At 41.1% G+C, this 23,410-nt stretch overlaps 11 protein-coding genes across 11 annotated transcripts; 5 read left to right on the top strand and 6 right to left on the bottom strand.

Moving 5' to 3' along the window:
• Positions 1-515: 515 nt before the first annotated feature.
• Positions 516-1,251, top strand: EAF01_011162 (uncharacterized protein; the record flags this gene model as incomplete). The annotated part of the gene is made up of 3 exons (XM_038919419.1): positions 516-773; positions 885-972; positions 1,034-1,251. The coding sequence occupies 3 exons, from the start codon at positions 516-518 to the stop codon at positions 1,249-1,251; spliced, it is 564 nt and encodes a 187-aa protein (XP_038765290.1).
• A 686-nt stretch (positions 1,252-1,937) lies between these two features.
• EAF01_011161 (uncharacterized protein) lies at positions 1,938-2,558 on the bottom strand (the record flags this gene model as incomplete). The annotated part of the gene is made up of 1 exon (XM_038919418.1): positions 1,938-2,558. One exon carries the CDS (start codon positions 2,556-2,558, stop codon positions 1,938-1,940), a length of 621 nt encoding a protein of 206 aa, XP_038765289.1.
• Positions 2,559-3,805: 1,247 nt separating this feature from the next.
• EAF01_011160 (uncharacterized protein) lies at positions 3,806-4,431 on the top strand (the record flags this gene model as incomplete). The annotated part of the gene is made up of 2 exons (XM_038919417.1): positions 3,806-3,938; positions 3,989-4,431. The coding sequence occupies 2 exons, from the start codon at positions 3,806-3,808 to the stop codon at positions 4,429-4,431; spliced, it is 576 nt and encodes a 191-aa protein (XP_038765288.1).
• Positions 4,432-6,149: 1,718 nt separating this feature from the next.
• Positions 6,150-6,761, bottom strand: EAF01_011159 (uncharacterized protein; the record flags this gene model as incomplete). Its single annotated transcript, XM_038919416.1, has 1 exon — positions 6,150-6,761. One exon carries the CDS (start codon positions 6,759-6,761, stop codon positions 6,150-6,152), a length of 612 nt encoding a protein of 203 aa, XP_038765287.1.
• Positions 6,762-8,422: 1,661 nt separating this feature from the next.
• EAF01_011158 (uncharacterized protein) lies at positions 8,423-10,237 on the top strand (the record flags this gene model as incomplete). The annotated part of the gene is made up of 1 exon (XM_038919415.1): positions 8,423-10,237. One exon carries the CDS (start codon positions 8,423-8,425, stop codon positions 10,235-10,237), a length of 1,815 nt encoding a protein of 604 aa, XP_038765286.1.
• A 757-nt stretch (positions 10,238-10,994) lies between these two features.
• On the bottom strand, positions 10,995-11,929 carry EAF01_011157 (uncharacterized protein; the record flags this gene model as incomplete). Its single annotated transcript, XM_038919414.1, has 2 exons — positions 10,995-11,771; positions 11,828-11,929. The coding sequence occupies 2 exons, from the start codon at positions 11,927-11,929 to the stop codon at positions 10,995-10,997; spliced, it is 879 nt and encodes a 292-aa protein (XP_038765285.1).
• A 2,146-nt stretch (positions 11,930-14,075) lies between these two features.
• EAF01_011156 (uncharacterized protein) lies at positions 14,076-15,114 on the top strand (the record flags this gene model as incomplete). The annotated part of the gene is made up of 3 exons (XM_038919413.1): positions 14,076-14,540; positions 14,597-14,777; positions 14,843-15,114. The coding sequence occupies 3 exons, from the start codon at positions 14,076-14,078 to the stop codon at positions 15,112-15,114; spliced, it is 918 nt and encodes a 305-aa protein (XP_038765284.1).
• Positions 15,115-16,478: 1,364 nt separating this feature from the next.
• On the bottom strand, positions 16,479-18,335 carry EAF01_011155 (uncharacterized protein; the record flags this gene model as incomplete). The annotated part of the gene is made up of 2 exons (XM_038919412.1): positions 16,479-18,230; positions 18,285-18,335. 2 exons carry the CDS (start codon positions 18,333-18,335, stop codon positions 16,479-16,481), a joined length of 1,803 nt encoding a protein of 600 aa, XP_038765283.1.
• A 298-nt stretch (positions 18,336-18,633) lies between these two features.
• EAF01_011154 (uncharacterized protein) lies at positions 18,634-19,647 on the bottom strand (the record flags this gene model as incomplete). Its single annotated transcript, XM_038919411.1, has 2 exons — positions 18,634-19,463; positions 19,521-19,647. 2 exons carry the CDS (start codon positions 19,645-19,647, stop codon positions 18,634-18,636), a joined length of 957 nt encoding a protein of 318 aa, XP_038765282.1.
• An 844-nt stretch (positions 19,648-20,491) lies between these two features.
• Positions 20,492-21,003, bottom strand: EAF01_011153 (uncharacterized protein; the record flags this gene model as incomplete). Its single annotated transcript, XM_038919410.1, has 5 exons — positions 20,492-20,529; positions 20,584-20,664; positions 20,719-20,810; positions 20,860-20,870; positions 20,917-21,003. The coding sequence occupies 5 exons, from the start codon at positions 21,001-21,003 to the stop codon at positions 20,492-20,494; spliced, it is 309 nt and encodes a 102-aa protein (XP_038765281.1).
• An 897-nt stretch (positions 21,004-21,900) lies between these two features.
• On the top strand, positions 21,901-22,617 carry EAF01_011152 (uncharacterized protein; the record flags this gene model as incomplete). The annotated part of the gene is made up of 1 exon (XM_038919409.1): positions 21,901-22,617. The coding sequence occupies one exon, from the start codon at positions 21,901-21,903 to the stop codon at positions 22,615-22,617; it is 717 nt and encodes a 238-aa protein (XP_038765280.1).
• Between the last annotated feature and the right edge of the window lie 793 nt (positions 22,618-23,410).

The raw sequence follows: 23,410 nt of genomic DNA, 5'->3' as shown, positions 1-23,410 counted from the left end.
TTGAAGACTTGTTTATGCTCAAGATTAATAAGTTACGCGCCACTGCAGCCTAACCCCACAACCGTGCGCCCCCTGACAGCAGTCTATAAATTAGCGATGTGGGCCTTGAATGAACGGGGTTGTGGCGGATCTCGTCACCGCTTCAGGAGTGTAACCGCTCTGTTGCCTTTGAAGGAATCAGTTTCCAAGCAAAATAAGGATCAATTCATTACCAGCAGGTGTAAAGAATGGTTTTGGAAATCTCTCCAAGACCTTTGGCTATAGATTTGCAAGTGTGAATGCCTTGGAAGTACACTTCTGATTTTAAGGTTAATCTATTCGAGAATGAAGAATCCTTCTCGAGTCTGGGGAAGAGGATCGTAATATGGCTACAGCCATGCATGGAACAAATAAAGGGCTCAGTAGTTCCACTCAACATCTGAATTATTATCGGAAAAGATATTTCTTGAGTTATTTCAAAGGCCTCTCAATTTTTCCGCAAGAAGTGCCTTCAGCAATCGCTTTCAAAGATCACCATGAGTATCAATTCATTCAAACTTGTAGTGGCATTTTTGCTCACGGCAGTATCCATGACATCGGCTCATGCTATACCAGCCATAGGTCACAATATTAATACGCCCACCAAAGCTCACGAGCTTGTGTCCCGTGCTGCTCCTTCAGACAGGTTTCCAACAAACACCGCTGTTGCTACTAGTGCTGAGGCTTATACAAATTGCTGTCAGTTCAAAGAAAACCCCAGTGGCAGTCTAAAGTTCACCTTGAATCTCGCCGGTGTAAGTACATACGTATATTTGTACCCCTACTCAATCTTACATTTGCGTCAAACATATCGATCTATCTTCGCGACCAACCTTTAAATACCTTGAAGCTTACATGCCGAATAGTGGGGAAATACCGACCAAAGAAAGAATCACACAATATACGACGACATCGACTGCGCTTATGCACTGCGTGATGAAATATACAATATCGGTAAGAAAAACTTTCCTCATGTCTCCTCGTAACTGCTTTACTAAATCATGGGGTCATCTAGACAAAAATGTTGCAACAGTATCTGGTTGGATATGTGTTCCCTCTTACGGTGCTCTCAGAGACACCTTTGTGACTTTCTACTATTCCAATCCGGATCCTACCACTGTGCTTGTGGCTTTGAACAAAGTGGATCCAGGGCCTGAAGAGTGGGAATGCATTCTTCCGAAGACTAGTGATGAAGATTCCTGGGTTTGTAAACCACAACAGTTGAACATCTGATTTGCCATTTTTGATCAAGAGATCAGAGTGTCGCTACTGCCTTCGCTGCGTTGCGGGGCTAGGTCTGAATAGAAAGGGCGTGTTGGAGAAGATAGAGATGTGTAACATCAACGAGAATGCTTCAAATATGATTCATTGGAAGCAAAAAGAGGAGGGAACCGTTTATTGTTGTTCAATTTACATTCTTGTAGTTTTTTTTATTTGGCCGGGAAATAAAGATAACTTTGTGCAGAACTGTAATAGTTCTGATATCATTTTCAGAATGAAACTTGTCGAATTCTAACATTGGCGTTATGCAGATAGATAATGGCATTGTCTGGATAATCATGCACTTTTTCTGAACCAAGATCTTTCTCTTATGAGTAGTGATCATATAAAGCATTTATTCTAGATCAAAGCTAAATTGAGTTTTAGCAAATACTTAAATTTAGGCAGTCTCTTTGCGTGATCGTCAACCTTTCCTGGCACGAATCCCTCTTCCTATCTTTACAAACCTATGGTTGCCCTCCGATCAGAAAATATTTCAAACATTTCCTGGTCGGGCCAATCTTCACAGCTCTCCTCAACGGTATAGTCACTCCAGTGGGATACCCATCTGCTCCTCCGCGCGTGATTGTATCTGTCCCTTGAGGAGTAAATGATCTCTATATCTATCTAGAAGAGCCAACTTTGCCTTGCAATTCTCATTACTGGGATTGTAAGCAGAGACCGAAAGGTATCTTGGAAGGAAGAATGTGGAGGGGTGCGTCCCGATCTAAGCAAGTCTTCCGATAATGATGGAGTCCCTGCCAGTTTTCGATCAAGTCGGCCAAGTACTTTCCATGACCAGGATACCACTCTGCACGGATGATTTGAAGGGGCGTATCTTCAAACCAACGTCCAATTATCTTGTACCTTGGATTGGAAATCGCTTTGTCGGAGAATTGACAACGGCCCAATGGATGGCATAAGGCTACGGATAGATCTTGAGCACACTTTTGATCAACACACAGAGCTAGGTTGAAGGGTTTCGGGTGATATATCTTGCAAGAAGTATAGAAGCGGCGAGAAGTAAGTCCTAAACAAGCAATTATACATGGATTAAGGTCGTCGAATGTGTTCATGAGAATATCGTGTGGAAGATCATTGATGGTAACTTGACGAGTCTTCGTCTCGATGGTGTCATCCACACAACAGCCAGAGTTAGCTGCACCATCTTGGTGTTCAACAATGGACTCGATACCAAAAGTGTGAATGTCTGTAGCTCTAGTAGACTTGAAGATTAATTCACCCCCGCTAAATTGGTTTGAATTTTCAGGTGACTCCATGATGTCGGAATTCAAAATTAGATGTCGGTAAAGAACCTGTTGGCTTCCTTCAGTTTCGGTTATCATCAGTCTTTCTCGGACCTTGAAAGCTGAAATCCCATGTAGTACAAGATTTGATGATTCTTAGTTTGTATTTCTGGGAATTCGATGGATCTTTAGAACTCTTCGTGTGATATATATAACGGTAATAACCTCATATAGCATCATTTTATATATTGATACCTCAAATGTCAAAAGTGCTAATTGGGATCTAGTATATGCTATTTCAGGTTGTTTTGATTTTCAAAATATTACTATTCTGGTCTCAATTTGAAAAGTGTTAGTTTGATTCAAATCTATAGGGATATTGATATTCTAATTTCGATTAAGAATATAAACAAGGATAAGAAAAAGAAGAAAAAGAAAAAGAAGAAGAAGAAGACTAAGAAAAATAAGAAAAATAAGAAAGGAAAATATAAAGAGAGAAAAAAAAGGAAGATATTTATAGATCTAAAAGATTAAAAAAGAGATCTTAAGTTTGTAGATTTATAGTTTATAATTATTTAATATACTTTATATTATATTATAATTAGAATATAACTTTTAGAATCAAAATGATATATAGTTTTTAAGATGAAAATGATATATAATTTTTAAAATCAGAATATTAAATCAATTTGAAATTAGAATATTAATTTTTTATTTAAATCAAATTGAGATTAGAATAATAACATTATTAAAAAAAGTTGAGATTGAAATATCAAAAATGCTAGTTAAGATTATTTTGGTTATATTCCTGACATTTGAGATATTAATATATGGAATAATGCTATATGAGGTTATTATTGTAGATATAATCTTATCAGCAATGTGGTTGATTGTCCTCTAACCTACGCGAGATATCTTAATTCCCCAACACAGAGTACATATTACGTAATGAAGAGTTTTACGGTACTATTATGTGAATATTAGTAGCGTAGCAAAACATGTTTCCGGTTTGCGCTAGTATTGAATGAATTTGATCATTCAGCTCCCTGTGCGGTACGCCCAGGATGGCCATCCCATTCACTTCGAAAGTTGTTTTATATTTGTTAGAGAGTGAATGGGAAGACTCGTATAAGACATATATACGGTAGAGATTATTCTGGTACTGGCGCGTCAGTTCGCGGCACATTGAAGTCGTTGTTGCGGTGCAAGGTTGCAGATTATAAATCTTCAACAATATTGTTCTTGATATATCACGTCGAGACATTTCCTATATCGTCAATATGAGCAACTTTGGGGGTTATGACGAATACGCAGCAGAACATCTGCAATTTGAACCAGCCGACGAAAACGATGAGACTCAAGTCCTTGACATGGATTTCGATCTCAAAGAAAGTTCTTCTCTTCAGATAGCTAGTAAGTTTTTTGAAATACTTTTTTCTGATTGTACTAATCAGTTCCTTTAGGTTTCGCATCACTTCGAGATCAGGACCTACCTTGCATCATCAATAAAATGCCCGCCGAGATAATTACATCGATTCTGCGCGAGCTTACGCCTTGTATGCGTGCCTGTCTCGGAGTTACGTGTAAAGACATGTACCAGTACTTCAAATACGTCAACCCGAAGCTAGTGGGCTTATCTGAGAGAGCGGGCTCAGGATCCCAAGATAAACCTCTCCATAAGCTTCTCAAGACTTGGATCGGCCCCCAGTATCGCCGCGGAGTTTTTATACCCCATCACTTTCTTCTTAAATCCGTGTATGAACAGTCCTATGAACTGCCAGCTGGCAAGAAGGAATTTTATTTGGCGACCAGATACATCGATTATCTTGAATCCATGAAGCAAAATAAAACATTGAGCATCTATCCATTTGTACTGCCAAATCCATGCAATAAAGGGGGCAGCTAGAATGAAGAAGTTCTCAAAGTCATGAAGGAAGATCTGAAATCATGCATTTATGATTTCCATCCATGGTTCCATTGCTGGAATCACTTTCATGTGTTTGGATTAGATGATTATCGGCATTACGAATATCTGCGTAAATGGCGAAGGGATTTGATCGCAGAGACTATTTGGTCTAATTACGCTGAGTGGACGGGACTGATAGGGTTTTGATCACTGATTTCTTCATAAGATGTATGTGATGGTACGGCCTTGTCTCTATGAAATCCAAGACGGAATTTTATTACCATAACAAATCAGTTTTCTTGACTAGCAAATACAAAGTAAACCGTTTATATGTCTGAAAATACAATCAAAAATGGGCAGTGAATCTTCAAATTCAAGATAATTAGGTAGAATTTATAGCGACTTGTTTAGTGGGAAGTTGAAGATGGTATAACAGAACCCTGACTACAAATGTAACTTTAGGTTGAGTCACTCAACTTGAAAGTGACTTGAATTGTTCAACTTGTTATGCTTTGTGGAAACTAGCAATCGGTTTTACAGGCATCTTCATCATGAAAACGCCCCAAAAGACGTAATATCTAATATACACTAAATGACTATTAAAATGTCTGACGAAGTATGGCATACCCTTTTGCAGTACAACTACATTTCGTGGCACAAGGTAGCCAGCAATTGCATGTATTATCACACAAAACTATTCGCCTTGACTCTTCAGGCACTTAGATCATGACCATTTGGTGTTAATAAAGTGCTGCTCTAAGTTCCATGCCACACATGTCTTGCGTTGTACTATAGCATCATCCATAAGATCTTATAATTACCCCCGATCTTGATTTCCGAGCAAGATCAACTAATCCTATCTGTACAATTGGCCCATTGACTTGTGCTACAAGAGGGGGAAAATTCTATAGTCCATCGCCTGAATTTCGTAACATCTAGCATGCTTTGAGCTTTGAAAGTATGTGTAAGATTCGCTGGCCATACATAATAGAGACGTCGGCTCTAGGATTTGCATATGAGTTTAGTTAAGTATGAGGACTTCTACAGAGAAGGATTACGGAGGAACCTCCTTTCCACCTTATATTGCAATTTTGATAAATTCTTCCAGTACTTATCAAGTAAGTCTTTTGATAATCTAGCTTCCTCAAATACTCTTCATGCAGCAATAATTGGTGTCTGGCCCAACTTGTGCAGCTTATTTCCTTCACGGGTAAGTTTATATGAACACATTATAGACAAGAAGAACGAGATTCCGGGGATCTAATGAGATACATGATAAAACAAGTGCTGTGAGTTCTATAAGAGAAGGTATCTTTGGCCTGAAGAATAAAATCAAAACAATGATGGTATTGATCCCAGTTCAGATGCAATACAAATGGTCAAGTGACGATTGATAATCTGCAGCAATTATGATCAAAGACTCACATTGAAATGTACACACTGCAAGAATAAATTCAATCAAGAAGCCAGCTTAGTTTTCATTTAATATTAATACATCCTGGTATCTATGATCTCAGAGCATGCATGCGTTCAACATCAGGTAGGATCAGAATATTAAATCCAAATATGATGTACCGGTATGCAAAATGCCAAGCTCAAATTCAATAACCTCTCTTATTAAACTCCCATTCCAGTTTCCATGCACTGATTCGAAGATCCCATACATAAACCATCATACAATTATCTCATCGTGAACTCAATTAAATGTTGCAATGCAACTAGAAGAAACCAAAGACAGCAGCCATTCCACCAAGCATAAGACTTCCAGCACCCCAAGATACTCCATTCATCGACAAAGCATCAGCAGCGGAGCTCGATGTAGAGGGGCTCGCGCTTGCACTTGCCGCAGTTCCACTCTTGCTGGAACTTTTGGTAGCTCCGGGTACTTCAGTGACGGCGGTAGCGGTAGATGTGCCGAGGCTGGAGACAGAGGCAGTCGCAGTAGAAATAGTTGTGGAGTTTGAGTAAACGCCTGGCTTGCCGGAGATAATGGAACTGGAAACGGAACCGGATGAGTATACTGATCCAGATGGTTTGTAGGAGGATATGAAGTTTATGGAATAGGAGGTGAAGGAGGATTCATACGCTGACAAAGTACTGCTTTCCAGAACGGAGGTAACAGAGGTTATTGGGACCAGAGCAGACAATGATGTGCTGGTAGCATCCACACTGGCAGTGGTCGAGCTAGTGCTGATATTTTCGCTGTCTCCGGTTTGAAGAATGGTAGGAGAAGCATAGGTGATAGTAGCTGCAGAACCACCAGCAGCTAGAACTGATGCGGAGTTGGCCAAGGCCAAGGTAACGGCGAAAGCGACAGTTGAGGAACGCATAATGAAAATGAGATTAATTTTTAATAGGAAATCTAAACGCTGGAAAGATTGTATGTTTGAAGAATAAAGAATGAGGATGGAACGACTGGTGATGGCATGATGGACTTATAAGTAACACCTTATCATGTAACCAACACACAGCCGCAATTTAATACCTAGCCACTTCTCGTGTTACATGTACGAATCCTACAACCACCTGCAACGACTAACATTCGACCCCAGCCCTACTACGCCCACCCATGGTAGTGGCTAGCTTAAGGCTGTTAATATTCACTAGATTATTACTTCGTATGTGGCATGACTGATCGAAAACGATCATGATTGGGGAGATCAGTACGAAAGGAACTTTCCTCATTTTTCGTATCATAGAGAGCAAAAATTTCAGTTGATGCAAGAAATTACGGGATGCACTTGTTTGTTTGGGGATATTTATGGGCTTAGATGGAATCCCAACCCTGTAAGTCGTCATTTAGTGGACCTCGTCCCCAGTCAGTGGAGGGTTTCACGGCCCCCTGAGCTTACGACCCTGAGAATAACTTGACAGGGGGGCTTGGTATCCGATCTATTTTAGCAAACAAAAGAAGGCTGCGTACAACTGATACGTACAAGTTGAACTCGTATTGTGAAAATTCTTTCAAGTCTCAGAATCTCAGTGAATCCAATAATTCGTAGCTAAAGCGGGCCAACGATGATCTCAAGGATTTGACCGACTGGACAGTTACACAAGATGTGGAGATTTACAAGTACAGCCCGCGCCCCCTTTTGATGATCTCTACCTTCTAGACTACTTCGACTCCTCCATCCGATCTGGAAGCGTTGTCTTATGGCTAGATGGCATTCACCAACATTGTATGTCTAGATGTCTTGAACAAAAATAGGCTCAACCAGCCTCCCTCGAAAGATCATCACGATCAAGCAAACCCCTAAGATCATTATCCATCGAGAAGTGGTTTGGTTGGTGGGCTGTATGCAGGTACCTAGGTAGGTAAACGAACTGATAGGTCATATTACGGTCACCGTGTAAACTCATTAATGCAACTTTGGACCAACATCCCGTTTGTTTTATGTTCACCGACAAGAAGGTAAAATACAAATGAGATTACAGTCTTCATATCCATCCTTAACATCAACACGGAACCCCTTGTATAATACGGAAAGATTGATTGATACTTCACTTGTGTGCCATCAATTCAGTTCCGTTATGTAGTTTTTCTTATTCTTATGGCAGATGAATACGCTCCAGATCTAAGAAGATCTAGCCCAAATGTCGAGATGATATCTTCGGTCGATTACAAGGAAAAGTAATAATTGAATCCCGTTATACTAATTCAAACTGATTACTCAAAGCTCAATGAACTATACTGGATTGGTGATCGAAAGCTCGATGTGCTAATCAACATTGATAATTAATTGAGGTCGTTCGGAAAACAGTTGTCAGGACTCTCCCGACGTTGGCTCGGTTAGATTAGTATCATGATTTGGTGACATGATTTTTCAAATTCACTATGGGCGGGAATATTTGTTACCACTCCCGAGTCATATCTTCCTAACTCTCGTCGAAAATGGTTTTTGAGAATCACACTCACAGTACAGCCGGTTGAACCATTGACACGAGAGCATGCGCACCTAATTCATCCATTTAAACTGCTCGCTCATGAAATATGTACTTCATATATTCCATATTTCTATATTTCCTTGTTTGTGATTCAATACCTTCCATACTTGCTCATGCTGTATCGCAAATTAGCTCCTCCTTATTACCAGGTTCCATTATATCTGCGTTTGGCCTTACAGAAAGTACCACCGTATTAGCATCCGCAGGAATTACAACTCAAACTAGCGTTGCATCTTCTCCTTTTACTTTTTCTACCCCCACAGAGCTATCGGAACCCATCGATATAAGGGGAACGCCTGATCCAGGATTAAGTTCCTCGAGTTTGTCTCAAATTCTGCTCTCTGAGTCAAATCCCCGCGCTACCAGTACTACAATCGAATGGATTATCACTTCATTACCACCTAGCACTAGCACTACCACCATTAAATTTCCGTTGAGTGGATCTGAAACTACTCTTTCTGAATCTGGGACCTCGGCTTCTGCTTCTACTCCATCATCCATCAACACGGTTACCTCTGAAGTCCTTCTGAGTACTCCACAATCCACTTCTTTGGTTTCTTCACCAATCTTAACCAGTGCTGGCACTTCTGTGTTCTCGGTTTCTCTATCTACATCTAACTCTACGGTACTAACTCCATCTGTAACTGGAATCTCTGTTATACCAACTGAATCGGCATTCTCTTCTGATGAACCAAGTAGTATTGCACCTTCCACCTCTTCCGGTACTGGATCCAGTGACATTGAACCCCTAGCCTCATGTACTGCTATCATTACAACAGATTCTAGCATAACAACTCTATTCACATCTGAGAGTTTTACGGCGAATTCTAGTACAATAACTTTACCAGAATCAGCATCCTTCTCCGCAATTGAAGCAACTTCGTCTACTGTTGTAACTAACCCCTCAATTTCAGACTCATCTGTCATTCTGTCAGTATCTCCACTTGGTCCAAGCAGTTTCGAGTCAATTACAATCGTTCCTTCAGCTTCTTCTTCAGAAAATGATGGACGTGGTCCATCCCTAACCGCTTCAGGCTCAAATGGTTCATCCCCAAGTGCCTCGGGGTCAGGAAATGGTACATCTTCATCAGATTCTATAGCAACTATTACACTGCAGAGCTCTACAATCGAGTCTAATACGACAATTGCATATCAATCTGTGACTCCGACAGCAGCTACTGATACTGTACCTTCCGCAAAAACTAGCCATGTGCCTAGCATCATCGAAACTGCAGCATCACTCACTGTCGTCTCACTTGGCACAAACCCCAGTGGCCTTGAACCCACCAGCAGTGCAGAATTTTCAGTCTCATCCAATGCGATTGTTAGTTCAGGGGCTATGTCTGAGTTTGCCGCCTCTACAACGAACCCTAGTACAGTTCAGGTTAAGACAGAACTAAATCCTGGAGTGAGCCACACCTCCTTCTCATCAACGATTGAGATAGCCAATTCAACGTTGGAGATTTCTACCACTCCATCTTCTTCTTTGACTGATCTAGTACCGTCATTATCATCATTGGATAAGACCTTCAGTAGTGACATTGAAACGCTTGTCAGTACAACCAGTACATCGATTTCCGGGTTCTTCATCGAATTGGCCCCTACTATGACTACATTAATCGTTCCGACATTCCCAATATCTACGAGTCCGGCTCCATCATCTCCACCTAGTGTGGAATCGAGTGCCCAGTCTCTCTCTGCATCTTCGGCTGCGGTTACTGTCAGCTTTCTTCCAGGAAATATGGCCGAATCAACAGCAACAACATATCTGAGTTCGATTTATACGCTTATGCAAGTTTATACCAGATCTTCTATATCCAGTATGGTAGAGCCAAGCAGCAATCCCATTCTTCCGAATTAGTCGGACTACATGGATGTTACTTGGTCCAATGACTAGAACATATGAGATTTTCCGTCAGCACCCCGCATCAATTTATTAGCGGGGAATTCATTCCGGGATTCATCAGTATTCAAACCACGGACTGGAACATTCCTGTCACTGTTTCAAACCTCGGAGGATCAATAAGTGATCTTGAATCCGCAAATAGATGGATCGTCGAGGAACAATACAATGCAATGCCATCCTTCGAAGCTAAAGTCGCAATCCTCTTCAGGTTCACAAACACATAGCTCTTGAAATCGACGATGCTGGTAGAAAGGAGATGGTATCTGAGGTCGGACAGGCTAATAGGATATAGACTGATTATGACTAATGATAAAGAGGAAAGCTTGCAGAGTGTGCGGTGGGCTTTGGATTGCGGTCTTCGACTTTAAACATATTTTCTTGCGTTCACTTTACTTTCAAGGTGTGTAAATAATTATCTGGGACAATGATTTTTGAAAGGAATATCAATCTAGTTGGAGCGTTGAACTTTTAGTTTGCTTGCAATCATACTTCGAAGTTTTTACCACCTCTGTCCCCAAGAAACTGATCAGTTCTTTTGTGATGATTCATGAAGCCTTCTGCCTCGCTTGTATTACACCCAAGTCTCATCCTTTCACCTCGCAATTACTCATACATTTCCCTCAAAAAACTGATCAGCTTTTCCTTCATAGTTCACGAAGCTTTCTGTCTCATCTATGCATCAAGTTTTCTCTGATATCTTATCATCCTCGGTTCATTTCTTGCGATCTTCAAGCCTTTCTAACCGATCCATAAAATTGCTTTCCTCATCTTCAAGTTCTTCCGCCTTGTAAGCATCAAATTTTAATGAGTCTTTAAGCTTTTTTCCAACTTCAGCATCGACCTCCACAGCTTTATCTACTCTCCCTCCAAGCTCTTTTCTCTCCCTGTATCTTATTTTCAAATCGTGAAGCCTGTTGATTTGACGCTCATAAAACTTGTTCATGATTTCAAGTTCTTCTAATCCCTCAGCACCGTCAATCTCCATAAGTTGATTCATTCTCTTCTCGAGTCCTTGATCTTCATCCCGGATTTCTCGCAATTCTGCAGCGTTTTCTGCGATTTGTTTCATTCTATCCGAGAGAGTTTTTTGTTTGTCATTATCAAATTCATTCTCCTCCAAAGGGGCCTTGACCACGATTTCCTTCACTCCTTTCGATGCCCTTTTTTTCTCATCCTTGAGTTCGTTTCCTTCACTCGCTGTAACCCGAACGTATTTCTTTATTTTAGCCTCGCGTCTCTCTTTCTCAACTCTGAGTCCTTTACTTTGAGTAATGATGCTTTGTGCCATTGCATTGCTTGCGTCTGGAAAAAATTTCTTCTCATCCTCACGCTTCTGCTCAAACTCGCGTTTCTCCTCATCGTTCAGTCTCGCCCATAAAAGCTCAACTGCTTCAACTTCACTTCTTCTCTGCTCGGGTTGTTGTCCGTCAACTGAAGCGACGGATTTTTCTGCAATGTCGTTCATTCTGCGGGAAATAAGTCCTGATCCCTGCAAGATGTCATATCAGCAGCAGCAATACTATTGTCTTGGTTCATGCATCTCACAAAACATAAGGGACAGTGGTATGTATTCTCTGCATCATTTTCGTTGGCGATAATGCCAGAATAATCTTTTTCGGAGCTTTTCGCCGGGGTTTTTGAGGACATGTTGACGTGGTGAAAATCTAGTGTGCTATGATGAAGTTTGTGATTATGTTTTGGACTACAATGTATTAAGAGGTACGAAGCAATTGCTTGATTTTCATGAGAATTTCTCCAATGATAAATGGTGCTGTAGTTGTATTCATTTCTAAATTCTGATCACTTTCTACAGATTCAACAGGAGAAAGGAAAGAGCCATGAGAAGCCGTGGAATTGGGCTCTTGGGTGTCAATTGCAATTGCTTAAAGGAGACAGCTTCTCAGTATAAATAATACTTTTATATTGTTAAGTCTTCATTTTCGTCGCTGAAATCATTGATATGTATGATGAGATTGCGATTTGCAAGCCAGTATAAACTGCGATAGTCAACTCTCTTCAAAAGGCTTCGGCGAAGAATCTTCCCAATTGTTAGGAGAATCTATTCTTGCGTATATCTTGCCTCGTGAGCTGGATGATTCTCTGCTAGCTCCAATTTTACAAAATCTGAGTCACAAACAGGGCTTAGACTGGAGTTTTTGGCAGGCTGTGCGATCTTGTTTTCGGAATCTGGTTCAGGATAAAAACTATACATCAGTGATTTTGAATAGGGCTTCTATCATGGGTTCTTGGAACGATGAATGAGGGCTTGTGTACGAGTTCTACCAATTTTCCAAAAATCATCAGGATGGAAATGTAGTTTGTCAACTCATCGACACGGGGCTTCCACAGAGCATGCAGCTTCTGTATTTGTCAAGTATAAAACGAACTTTGACGATTGATTGAGATTTCCCGCGGGGTCGAAAATCCCGTGGTCCAAAGGTTTCACAAAGCAAAAACTCATACAGCAGTCCTCAGCAGATAGCCGTTGGTGTTTACCTTGGCATCAGTACGCCAAGGTATCCTGGTCAGCAACGATCGGTACCTCCGAAAGACTTCATTCTAGAAAGTTGCAAGAAATGATGAATATCAACACACTCTTTCAACTATTTTGAATTCAATTACCAGCGAAACATACCAGGGGCGCTAGATTTACCAGACACATGTTCCAATTCTAGAAAACTACCTGATTCAAAGCAATCCTTCGTATTCTCATCTACTTCAACCTTTTCTCGCGACTCAAGCTATCCATAAGTGGAATCATAGAAGCTATTCGGTGATTGATCTATCTGGGCAAAGGAATCTCAATTAAAGCCCGATGATAAAGAATTCTGGTCAACAAACATTACACAACGCACAAAAATGGAGAAAAGTCAGCGGCGACTCAGCCTTGTGGATACTACGCTGTCAGCGGGGTGAAGTAAGAATGACTTTGCCCTCAAGTCTACTGATTGGTCAATCTGAGATAATTCTCTCATTCCAACCAATTTCCAGTTCGTTTCGATGGCCCCATACTCTGATTTTTAGGATACATTGTGGTAAGAGTTCCTACACAGATGTCTCAGCGAAAGGTGTTCGGCGTAGCTGAGCTGATAACTGCTAATTACAATATCTGATGCTTAAAGGGGGTGGGAGAAACAGAAGAGTAAGATATCGTACCATATTCTACATTTAGCAAATGTGAAATAAACTAATGTTTGATCACTCTGGGGTTTGTGTAAAGCCATGCTTCAACAGTAGCAGAATCTTCGGAGAATATCTATCAACATGCTTCAAATTGATGCTTATAGCATGTTCAGATGCTATGATGTGTAGAGGGAGTAATCTTTTGCCAAGTATTATCATTATTTCGCAATTTTATGAGGTCGCCGTCCATCGGGTTTGCATTGCTATTTTGCAGAGCTGTGTTGACAGAAGTATGGGCATGCTTTGGAGTTACGATATTTCCATATTCCTGGCTGTAGGATTCTACGTCTGAACAGTGTCCTCTCGCATGATTGAGTAGCTGAAGACGCTTCTCTGGCTTCAATGCAGACTGTATATAATGAGAGTGAGTTCCATTGCTTCTTGTTCATCAACACAGATCTCCTTTGGCTTCTGTTCTTTCCATTTAAATCACTTCAGTCTATCTTCAAATTTCAATTTCTAGCATCATACATCTTGCTACCATCATGCATCTTTCACAATTCGCTACATTTCTCCTCGCAGTCGCACCACTAGTACTGAGCAGCTCACTCCTACCACGAGAAGATGAACGACTAGACGAAGCAGTCTTCTCACAACCTGCTTCAAATACATGAAAAGCAACGACGCCACACCAAACGGCCGAGACGACAAACTCTGGTACTTTAAAAACTACGACGATTCCATCACAGGAAAGCAATTCGACGAAGCCTATGCCTCCAACCCCGGCGACAAAAACTATCCTGTCGACTGGATATCGGGTACAGAAGCAAACCCTATCACCGGCACACTCGACAAAAAGCCGTTCAAAGTTTGGGGACTCACAAGAATCGGAGATGCCAAAACATTTGTTACTGGATATGCCGATTTGGGAGGGGCTTCTATGCGCTGCTACAATAACTCTGCTTCGTACTGGAAACAGGATTATGGAGAAAAAATGTATGTCAAATGTAGTGCGAACTACTACTGCACGCGAAATTCGCGACAGATTCGTCGTACCATTGTGACGACTTCGAGTACCATGCAGAGTATTCCGTTTCTGGGACAGCAGAATTACGATATCAAGAATGATCATGGAGTGAGTGCAGGAACAGGTAAAAAAATGCGTTTTGGTGGTTGAAGCATCATTATAAGAGTAATGCTGCGGATGGGGAAGGATATAAAATTGGGAGTAAAGATTACAAAATGACATATGCGGTGAATCGCATGGAGAGAGAGGGAGATCCGTATTATGAAGCGGATCGGATTAATCAGGTTGCGGATTTGGTGGTGGAGAAAGTGTTTCCTGAGTTATGGGCCAAGGATAAAATCAGTGGTAACTTACCCTTTGCAAGACTTTGATGGGAAGGAAAGACAAGAAGAATTAACAAATCTCCCTAGATGAGAAAGCATGGCCTTCCGGAAGCAAATTCCTCGCCCAAGCTACACATACGCTTCCCTTCCCGAAACAAATCAAAGTCCAAGTACAAGTTGCACAACAGGCGATGTTGGATTGGGAAGATAGAGATACCGTTGTTTTCACCGTGGAAAAAGGAAATGATTGTAAAGTTGACAGTGTGCTTAGTATGGCGATCAAAGGCGCGTTTAAAGCTGTTTCGACTGTAACGACTGGTGCTGATGGTGCTGTTGGGCGAGATTGCTTTTCCTTCTGATTCGATTTTGGGTTCTGAATGTATCTTTATATTGTGTTTGTTGTATTATGGTTTACTTAGTCTATGGTATAGAGAATATATGTATACTATTTATTATCATGTCCCATTTTATTGAGGGATCTAATTGTTTTTATGGATTTATTTGAAAGATCGTGATGGTGTGGGCTCAATGTTGATTGTTTGTATAGATTTTCATAAATCTTGGCTTCCATCAACAAAGATAGCATTCCCTCGTGGCGCAATTGGCTAGCGCGTTCGACTGTTACTTGAAGCAATTCAACTAAATAAATCGAGAGGTTCGTGGTTCGACCCCACGCGAGGGAGACAATTTTTGTTTTGTTCTTTTTTCTTCTTTCCTTCCATCTCTTTTCATGAAGGGAACTCCGCAATGTTGAGGTGATTACATTTTTTAGTCCTGGTGGTCTTAAAGAAAAGAGGTTTGGTGGCTTGAATGTGGGGTGTCTATCATTCGTAGATCCTGTGGGTGGGTTCGAACCAACATTCAGGCGTCCAAGCCACCAGAGCGAGGCGATTCTATCAACATTTTACCATTTCTTTTTTTCTTCCATTCCACCCCTTCTTCTTCTTCTTCTTCTTCTATTCAAACAGGAGCTTTTGAATTTATTTCGACCCTTGAAGTTTCCATGTTGATGAGGATTTCAATGTATCGGCTAAATATGGAGCCCCGTCGTGAACTTTACGTACCAGGTACATTTACCATATAATATATAATATGACTACCTAACAGCATTACAATTGGGAAGAAAACGTCAATGTTTCTCCGCATATTCCAGCTTCAATATGTTTGTTTGGATCATCTTGAAAAATATGTAATATATATACAAAGCATTGCAATCTTTCTTACTGACTTCAGGTCTGAGCTATAGCGGATCACTCCAGGTTATCATTTGTATCATGCCTATCTATGTATTTGGAGAATGGATGTGCTGTGAAATATTAGTGGTGACTATATCAGTGTACCTTCACGAAGAGAGAATCAATAGGTTCATTGATTAAAAGTAGATTCTATTCTAGCTCGTAGCTGGTCATTGTGTGCATAAGTCCTAAGAACGTTGAGAAATGAGCGGGAGAAATCGATTCTTGTGAATCCGAGATTTCATGTCGGCCATTATCATATTCATAATCGTGAAAGATTTATCTTCTTTATCATGTCATTTCATTTTGGACATCAAAACTCGTTGTACAAGTTTAACTCGAGGATGAATCGTAATTGTGCACATTCAGCTCACATGGTGACTGCTCGATGCTTCAAATCATCTCACTCCTGGATTGTCCAATATCATTCACATCCAAAGATAACCTCTGCACTGGACGCAATCTGAACAGATAAAGAAAAGACTAAGCTAATCCAAGAGCTGGTATGCCAATGGTACATAAAGGTACAAATCTACCGTTTGATCCGACGTCAAATTTTTGAAGCTCGGCAGGCCAAATGGGGATGGGGTTCCTTCGAGTGTAGAATTGTTACTTTTTCGTGCATGTTGTGGTTGTTGTGCTAAGCCAGCAGTTCCAATGAAGCTTAATTTATTTTTCGTTCTCCTTATGACTGCGGCCTTTGTAATCCCATCAATTTCACACAAGTAGTCGTCTACACGAGCCGCTGACGGTCCGAGGCCCATGTTTGAAGCTGCATCATTTTCAACTGGAAGACTTTCGAAAGAGTGGTCCAAGAGGAATAAACGACCTCCTTTTACTGGCGACGCGGGAAAAAGCTCAGACCTTTCTGACGATGTATTCAAAGTCGAGTCGCGCAATAGAGACTCATTCTCTATATCTCGCTTGTCGTGTTTTCTGTACGGTGAGGAAATATCTCCTGGAAAATCTTGACAAAGCCAGGAAACTTCAGAGCCACATGTCGACACGATTTTGAGGTCAGTCTCATCCAAATCTTCTAGCAACTCTAAGAAGAGATCACTCTCTTCTTGAACGCTGGGCTGAAGTCTTTCTGGCAAATTATTCTGGATACTCAATCTCCAATCTGCAGTCTTCGAAAGTTCAGTCATGATTTGTACATACGAAGGTCCCAAATGTATAATTCGTCCCACCAAACGAGCTGGAACTTTCAACACTGTAGGGTTGCTAACTCCGAGATGCCGTTCAAAGTTTAACTTCTGAGGTATTTTCAAATAGACATCATCCGCAATTTCTTTCATTGTCGTGATATTAGGGCCACCTAGAGAGTCCCGAACTAATTTACCAAAATTCAAGATATCACTCTGGTGAACTCGAGTATCGAGATTTCTAAAAAGTACTGTATCCTTCCAGACTTCGTAGAGGGGTTTCCGATAATCCATAGGGAATCCAGCATAGCAATCTGTGGCCAAACCAATCAACTCATATACTTTATCTCTTGGCTCTTTACACAAAGCTTGACGATGATTTGCCATAAGGTTCTGTAGCTTATGGCCACCATCGTATTTGTTTCTTAATTGATAATACAGATTCCATGGAACGGTCTGAGATAACGCGCTTTCTTCCATTACTTCCTGCGTAATCCATGCAGGGTATGGCCAGTCAAGAGTGATGGTTTCCACAAATCGTTGCCAGTCTATTAGTTCCTGTCCAAAGGAGATGATGAGTTTTCTGGCTTTTCCGATTTCTTGGACAATCCAAAGTCGCTCCCAGTATTCATTTGAGCATATGACCATCAGGTAGTTGAATAGTGATCTTTGATCTCTATATTGTTGAGTATGTCCTGAAAATTCAAATGGCGATATCTTCTCTGGGTCTGGCCAAATCGGTGGTGATATAAGCTCATCGTTTCTTAACCAAACTACCACAAGTTTTGCACGCTCATAGATATAAGGCATGATAGTCAATTGACGATTCCGCTCCGCAATATCGTCTTGGTTGATACATATAGCATCGATCCAAAGAACAGATTCTGTAACATTTTGCTGTTGCAAGCAGATAAGTGCTTTGTACAGATTTTTTGTTACAAGAAAATATCGGTCATCAATAACAATAGGTTGTTGATCAGCTTCATTACCCCAAGTATAGGAAACAGCGTTGTACTTTGGACGTTCCCCGAACATTGCATGCTTGAGAAAGCAACGAGGTTGCTGAGTACAATTACCAGGCAATAGATGCAGAAGCTATAGACTTCTCATTAGCAATAATGATCCCGAAGGTATTGTACAACCACTTACTCGAATTCCGTCTATGAGCGGGTCGAGGGGATTGTAAGAAAATCGCTTCATTGCAATGAAAGGTAGAGTAACAAAACACCACGAATGCTGGAGAAAAACACATTGTAACAGAAGTCATCTTCTGTTCAAAAGAAGGCTGACGGTTGTGCTGTGCAAATTTAGGCACCGGGATCGATTCCGCCAAGCATGGTTGCATCAAAATATTGACCAATTAGTGATGCAGACATGAATATTAAATTGACTTCTCCTCTGTCCTTCCACAAAGTATCACCAGAAATCCAAAGTTTTTGACCATTCGGGATATCACAATCGTTCGCCATGAATGCCATATTTCCTGTTTTTAATTCCATCACTCTTCGTCCTCATCTTCGCCCTCTACTCCTTCCTCCTCAACAGGTGCTCTTCTTCTTTGCGAGGAAGCACCACTTCTCCGCTTCTCCCTCAAGTTATCTTCCGTTGATGTGACCGCTTTCTCTCCAACGTAATGCTTCCCATCCCACTCGGTTTCGCACTTCGGGCATTTCTGATTAGGACGTGATTTAAAATACGCAGGTTGACAAATCTTATGTAGTCGCACATTGCAATCTCTCCTCGAACACCTCATTCCAACTGTAACGATTCCTTTGCATGCTTCACAGTTTTTTATGCGCTGCCACTCATCCGGATCGTCCGAGTCGTTATAGGTATCGACGAGCCAGCTTCGAAGCTCTAGAATTGCGCGGGGTGACAGAGAATAATACCCTCGATCACTTCGTTCAAACCACCCTTGCGCTACCAGACCTTCCAATACCTTCTCGGCTTCTACTTTCCTTACACCGTTATCTATTGTCTGCATGTCGGCGTCACCTATGCTCTGCCGACCGGAGCCTCCAATAACTGATGAATGTATAGCTTGTGTACTGGTTATAGCCATGACCTCCTTTCCCTTGGTATTGTATGATTCAAACATAGCATCCAACAACCGCTTGATATAGAACACCTCCTCCGTTGTAAAAGTGGTCGCAATCTGAGTGAGGGGATCGCTGGTACTGTTGACAAGAGCCCAGATTTGTTCATTTGTTCGCTGATGTCTCATGCTTCTGATTTCGTAATCGAACGGCGAGAGGGCTTCGGCTGCTTTGGATATGTAGGCATTTAGGTCATCCTTTGTAACATCATCTGCCGAAGTAACTCGTCCATCTATATGATAAATGTCAGTTTGAGAGGAGGAAAAATCAAAGAGCAAATTCTAATCACCATCTTGAACTGTGAAAATATGGGCAAGCAAATCTTTGCCTTCTTCTAGATTCAAAGTGCCACGCGCTAACAATGCTTGAAGAAATGCACGATTGGTATCGTCGTACTGCTCCGGAGCGTTCTCCATGATTATTTCTTCTCATAGATTTGCTTGCAATATTTCATGTCGTGGGATCAATTGTGATATGATAGGGATAAAGATACCCTGTGCGGGGTGACGCGGTTGTGGTCGCGGCTTGATTTTAGCGTGTTCAGCGTGTTTTTCTTCGGGGTTTTGGGGCCCAAGCTCCAGCGTAGAAATTCTGGTATCAATGCTCGTCACCTATTCTCAATCCTTATCCGCTCAATCAATGAGCTATATTGTTCATGCGATTTTCCAGCTCGTTCTTTATCGAACATCTGCCACAGTGTTCATGGACCATGTTCGGGTCTCAAGAAAGCTTTTCTCCTTTACAATCTCAAGGCCAATACATCTCCAACGCATGAGAAGGTCAAAGTATAAGGTTAGTTCGAATGACAGGATTCTTTCACCTCAAAAATCCCTATGAGTTAGTCGTGCAACGTCTCAATCCAGCATATCTAGTCTACAGTTTGACAGTATGGTTGAAATAACGGATTGTCATTTGGTCCAGGAGTTATGCTCAGTCTTTGAGACAGAGGCCCCTCAAGCCACACATGTTACCAATAGGGCAAGTAGCCTATTCACGATTCTTGATAGAGGTGTTAGGATATCGGTGGAATATTGAAAGACCAGCTACGAATCACATTGTTCCATGCCTTCTGTTTGTCAAAACTCGTTTCACGTGTGGATTGCAGTTCATGAGACAAGTCAAAAAGCTTATTAAAACTTGTTCTGGACCGTCGGATACTGCTATCCAGTGTACTTATTGTTTGATTCCTGGCAAGAGATTCCTTCCGTGAAGCCCACGCCTTCAACAAGTTCTTGATGTTCAGATTCAGACCCAGATCTCCTAATTTTCCTCGGCCTTCACATCAACCAAGTTCTTGTCTATGTGCTTGTTAGTCGTGCAAATGCTATCTTCATACCCACAAAGTCTCTTACAGAAAGCAACATAATTCTTGATATTCTTGGCCTTGTCAAACGGAGCTGGATAATACCAAGCTGCATTCTTCAACTCCGTTTCTATACTTTGTCAATCCTTTTTTTACTCATAAACATGGAAGTAAAGTAGCTTACTGTCAAACGTGATAGTATAGTAGGATGCATCACCTTTCCAGGGACAATGTGTACTATGGTCCGTCTTGGAGAGCATAGCTTGTTTGACCGAGCTGATTCATCAGTATCCATCGTTTAGACCAGGTATAATACCCAACTTACGATGGTGGAAACTGCATTGTTAGTAATATGTCGGAACTTCGAAAGTTAGATACATACATAAATATTTCCTTCTACAGCCTCCCAGTGATCTGTCTCGGCAATGGTATGGCCGTTGATTGTTGCGGTAGCTTTTCCTGACGGCATTGTTGTTATTTGTAGGCGATGATGTTTGTAAAGGTTTATGATGATATCGTGATTGATGTTGAGTCTATGATGATGAGATATCAGACAGTTGTAAGTGACTGCAAGATGGTTTGTAATAATAATGAGCGGTAGCTTGAATGGGCATTCCCCGCGTTTTGGATTAAGTAATCAACCCAATGCGGGGTTTATGCTTCTCCGATCCGACTACATTCTTTTTTGTTGAGGACCTAGAGCTTGAATGTTCAATCTAGTCTTGAAAGATAGAACTTTATTAGCCGAATAGATTCGAGGCGAGTGATATAATGTGCAGTTCGATCCCGAGAAATAGGGGCTTCTCGGCTCGATTTACAAGATGGGAACCCTTCAATGTACAAGTTTCAACGATGCATTGAAATGCACAAATCCTCGCAACCAGCTTTTGGAATTATATTCAATAATTCGAGTCATTTCGTCGCGTCATGTGATTAGAAAATGACTGGCCCTGGAGATATGCTTCCTCAGTCATTGGAATCACTGTCGTTCCAGCCATTCTCCGGCTGTTCGACAGTCATTACAGATATACTAGTCATGATGCGCCGCCATACTCGCCCTATGGTCATTTCAGGGCTAAAGCTCTAGAAAAATTGCATTCTGCAGTCATTTCGGGGCTATTCAGTCATCCTAAATGTATTATGGCTCTTTTCTACAGTCATTTGGCGTCTAGATAACCCATCAAAATGTGGTTAAATAGCTCCAGATACCCCCATTTGCTTTAGATTCTCTTTTCATTAACAACACTTCTTGAGCACAGCAATATTCTACCAGGTCCTACGCAAACATAACGATTCTGCCATCGAAACCCTATTCAACCCCCTCCTTGGCTCGTATTCACACAATTCAGCTACTTTAAACCTTATCATGTCTCAATATAACATCCCACACAGCAACACAGCTCCATACGTTAATAACCAAAACGTCCTTCCTCGACCCATCGATCCTACTTCTGCAAAGGCAGAGCGTGCGAGAAAAGCCGAACAAGATCGCAAAAGAATCAACAGCATAATTCCTCGTTGCGGGCCGCCCCCAGAATTTCTTCCTAGAGATGCATTCGAAAGATTCCCCGAAGGATGGTGGAAATGTACATATGCCGGATGTTGCGTTGGAGTCCACGATCTCGGTGAAAGATATTGTCCAATTTTAGCCAGCGAGGGTGAATATCTGCCAGATGGACGACAGGAGGCAAAGCGAGATCCAATAGAGCTTCAAGAAGGCTGGTGGTGTTGTCCTAACAAGAAATGCAATATCAGAGCTAGACGTCCATTATATGAGGAGAAGCGCAAATGCAAGTGTGAGGATAACTATGGAAGAGATGCATTGATTAGAGAACGTGAGAAGTTGGGTCTTGTGTCTTCGACAGTGGAGAATGTTGAGGGATGGGCTGCACAGTTGCCTGTGCTGCTAACGGAGGAGGAAATTGATATTATGGAGAGAGGTCTAGAACCGGGTTTGGAGTATGCGTATGAGATTCAGGAACCGATGAGTTCGGGTCCAGTGAAATTGCTTTCGTTGAGGCTTCCTAAGAGACTTGGTACATGGGAATTAACGCTAGGAGATAAGCCTTCGAGCTCTAAGTGAGAATGATTGGGCGTAAAGCGTAAGGCGTAATGGCCTCTTTTGTTATAAGATATTTGGGTTTTGGAATCGGCTAGAAGGATTTAATTGGATGGTTATGCGAGATTACGAGCTGGCGAATGCTCCCTTGAATATTTAGATTACATCATCGTGATATTCACCAAATATTTGGTATATCTCGCATCGAATAGAATATTCAAAATCCATTCATACAATGAAATTTTTGTGAGGGAATGTATCTTCTTATCTTGAACATTGGATTTTGTACATTTCTCAATGTTCGAATATGACTAGGACAATTAAGGATACTTGAATGACAATGTCTGAATGAGATTTAGAATTCTGTATCGGATGTTTGACTTGAAGTCATACATTCTTAAATTTCATTCAATACTCATTATATAATATTTTTAATTGTCAGAACTATCGTTAGATATTGGAGCTTCAATGATCAGTTTAATTTTGTACAATGAAGCTTCAAACATGCATGTAAGTTCGTACATTGAAACTTCAATCATTAATTTGAATTGGTAACTCTTACATTAGAATTTAATTTATCAGTCTCCTTTAGTAAAATGAGCCTTGAATCATCAAGCTGGCTTGATATACCTAGAGAATATACTTCAAACCTAAACCAAATGAAATAATTTATTACAACAATTGTACGAATTGATTTGCGCCCTTGCTTACTGACACTACAACAGCCAGATGACTTCAACGAGAAACGAAGGAGGGTGTCCTTTATTGTACTCAGCCGAACCTGTCAGATTAAGCTCACTCGTATTCCCATAGCCTA

Source organism: Botrytis porri (assembly GCF_014898465.1).
Source record: "Botrytis porri strain MUCL 3234 chromosome Unknown BPOR_019, whole genome shotgun sequence".
Lineage (NCBI taxonomy): Eukaryota > Fungi > Ascomycota > Leotiomycetes > Helotiales > Sclerotiniaceae > Botrytis > Botrytis porri.
This window is presented reverse-complemented; position numbering and strand designations above follow the sequence as displayed.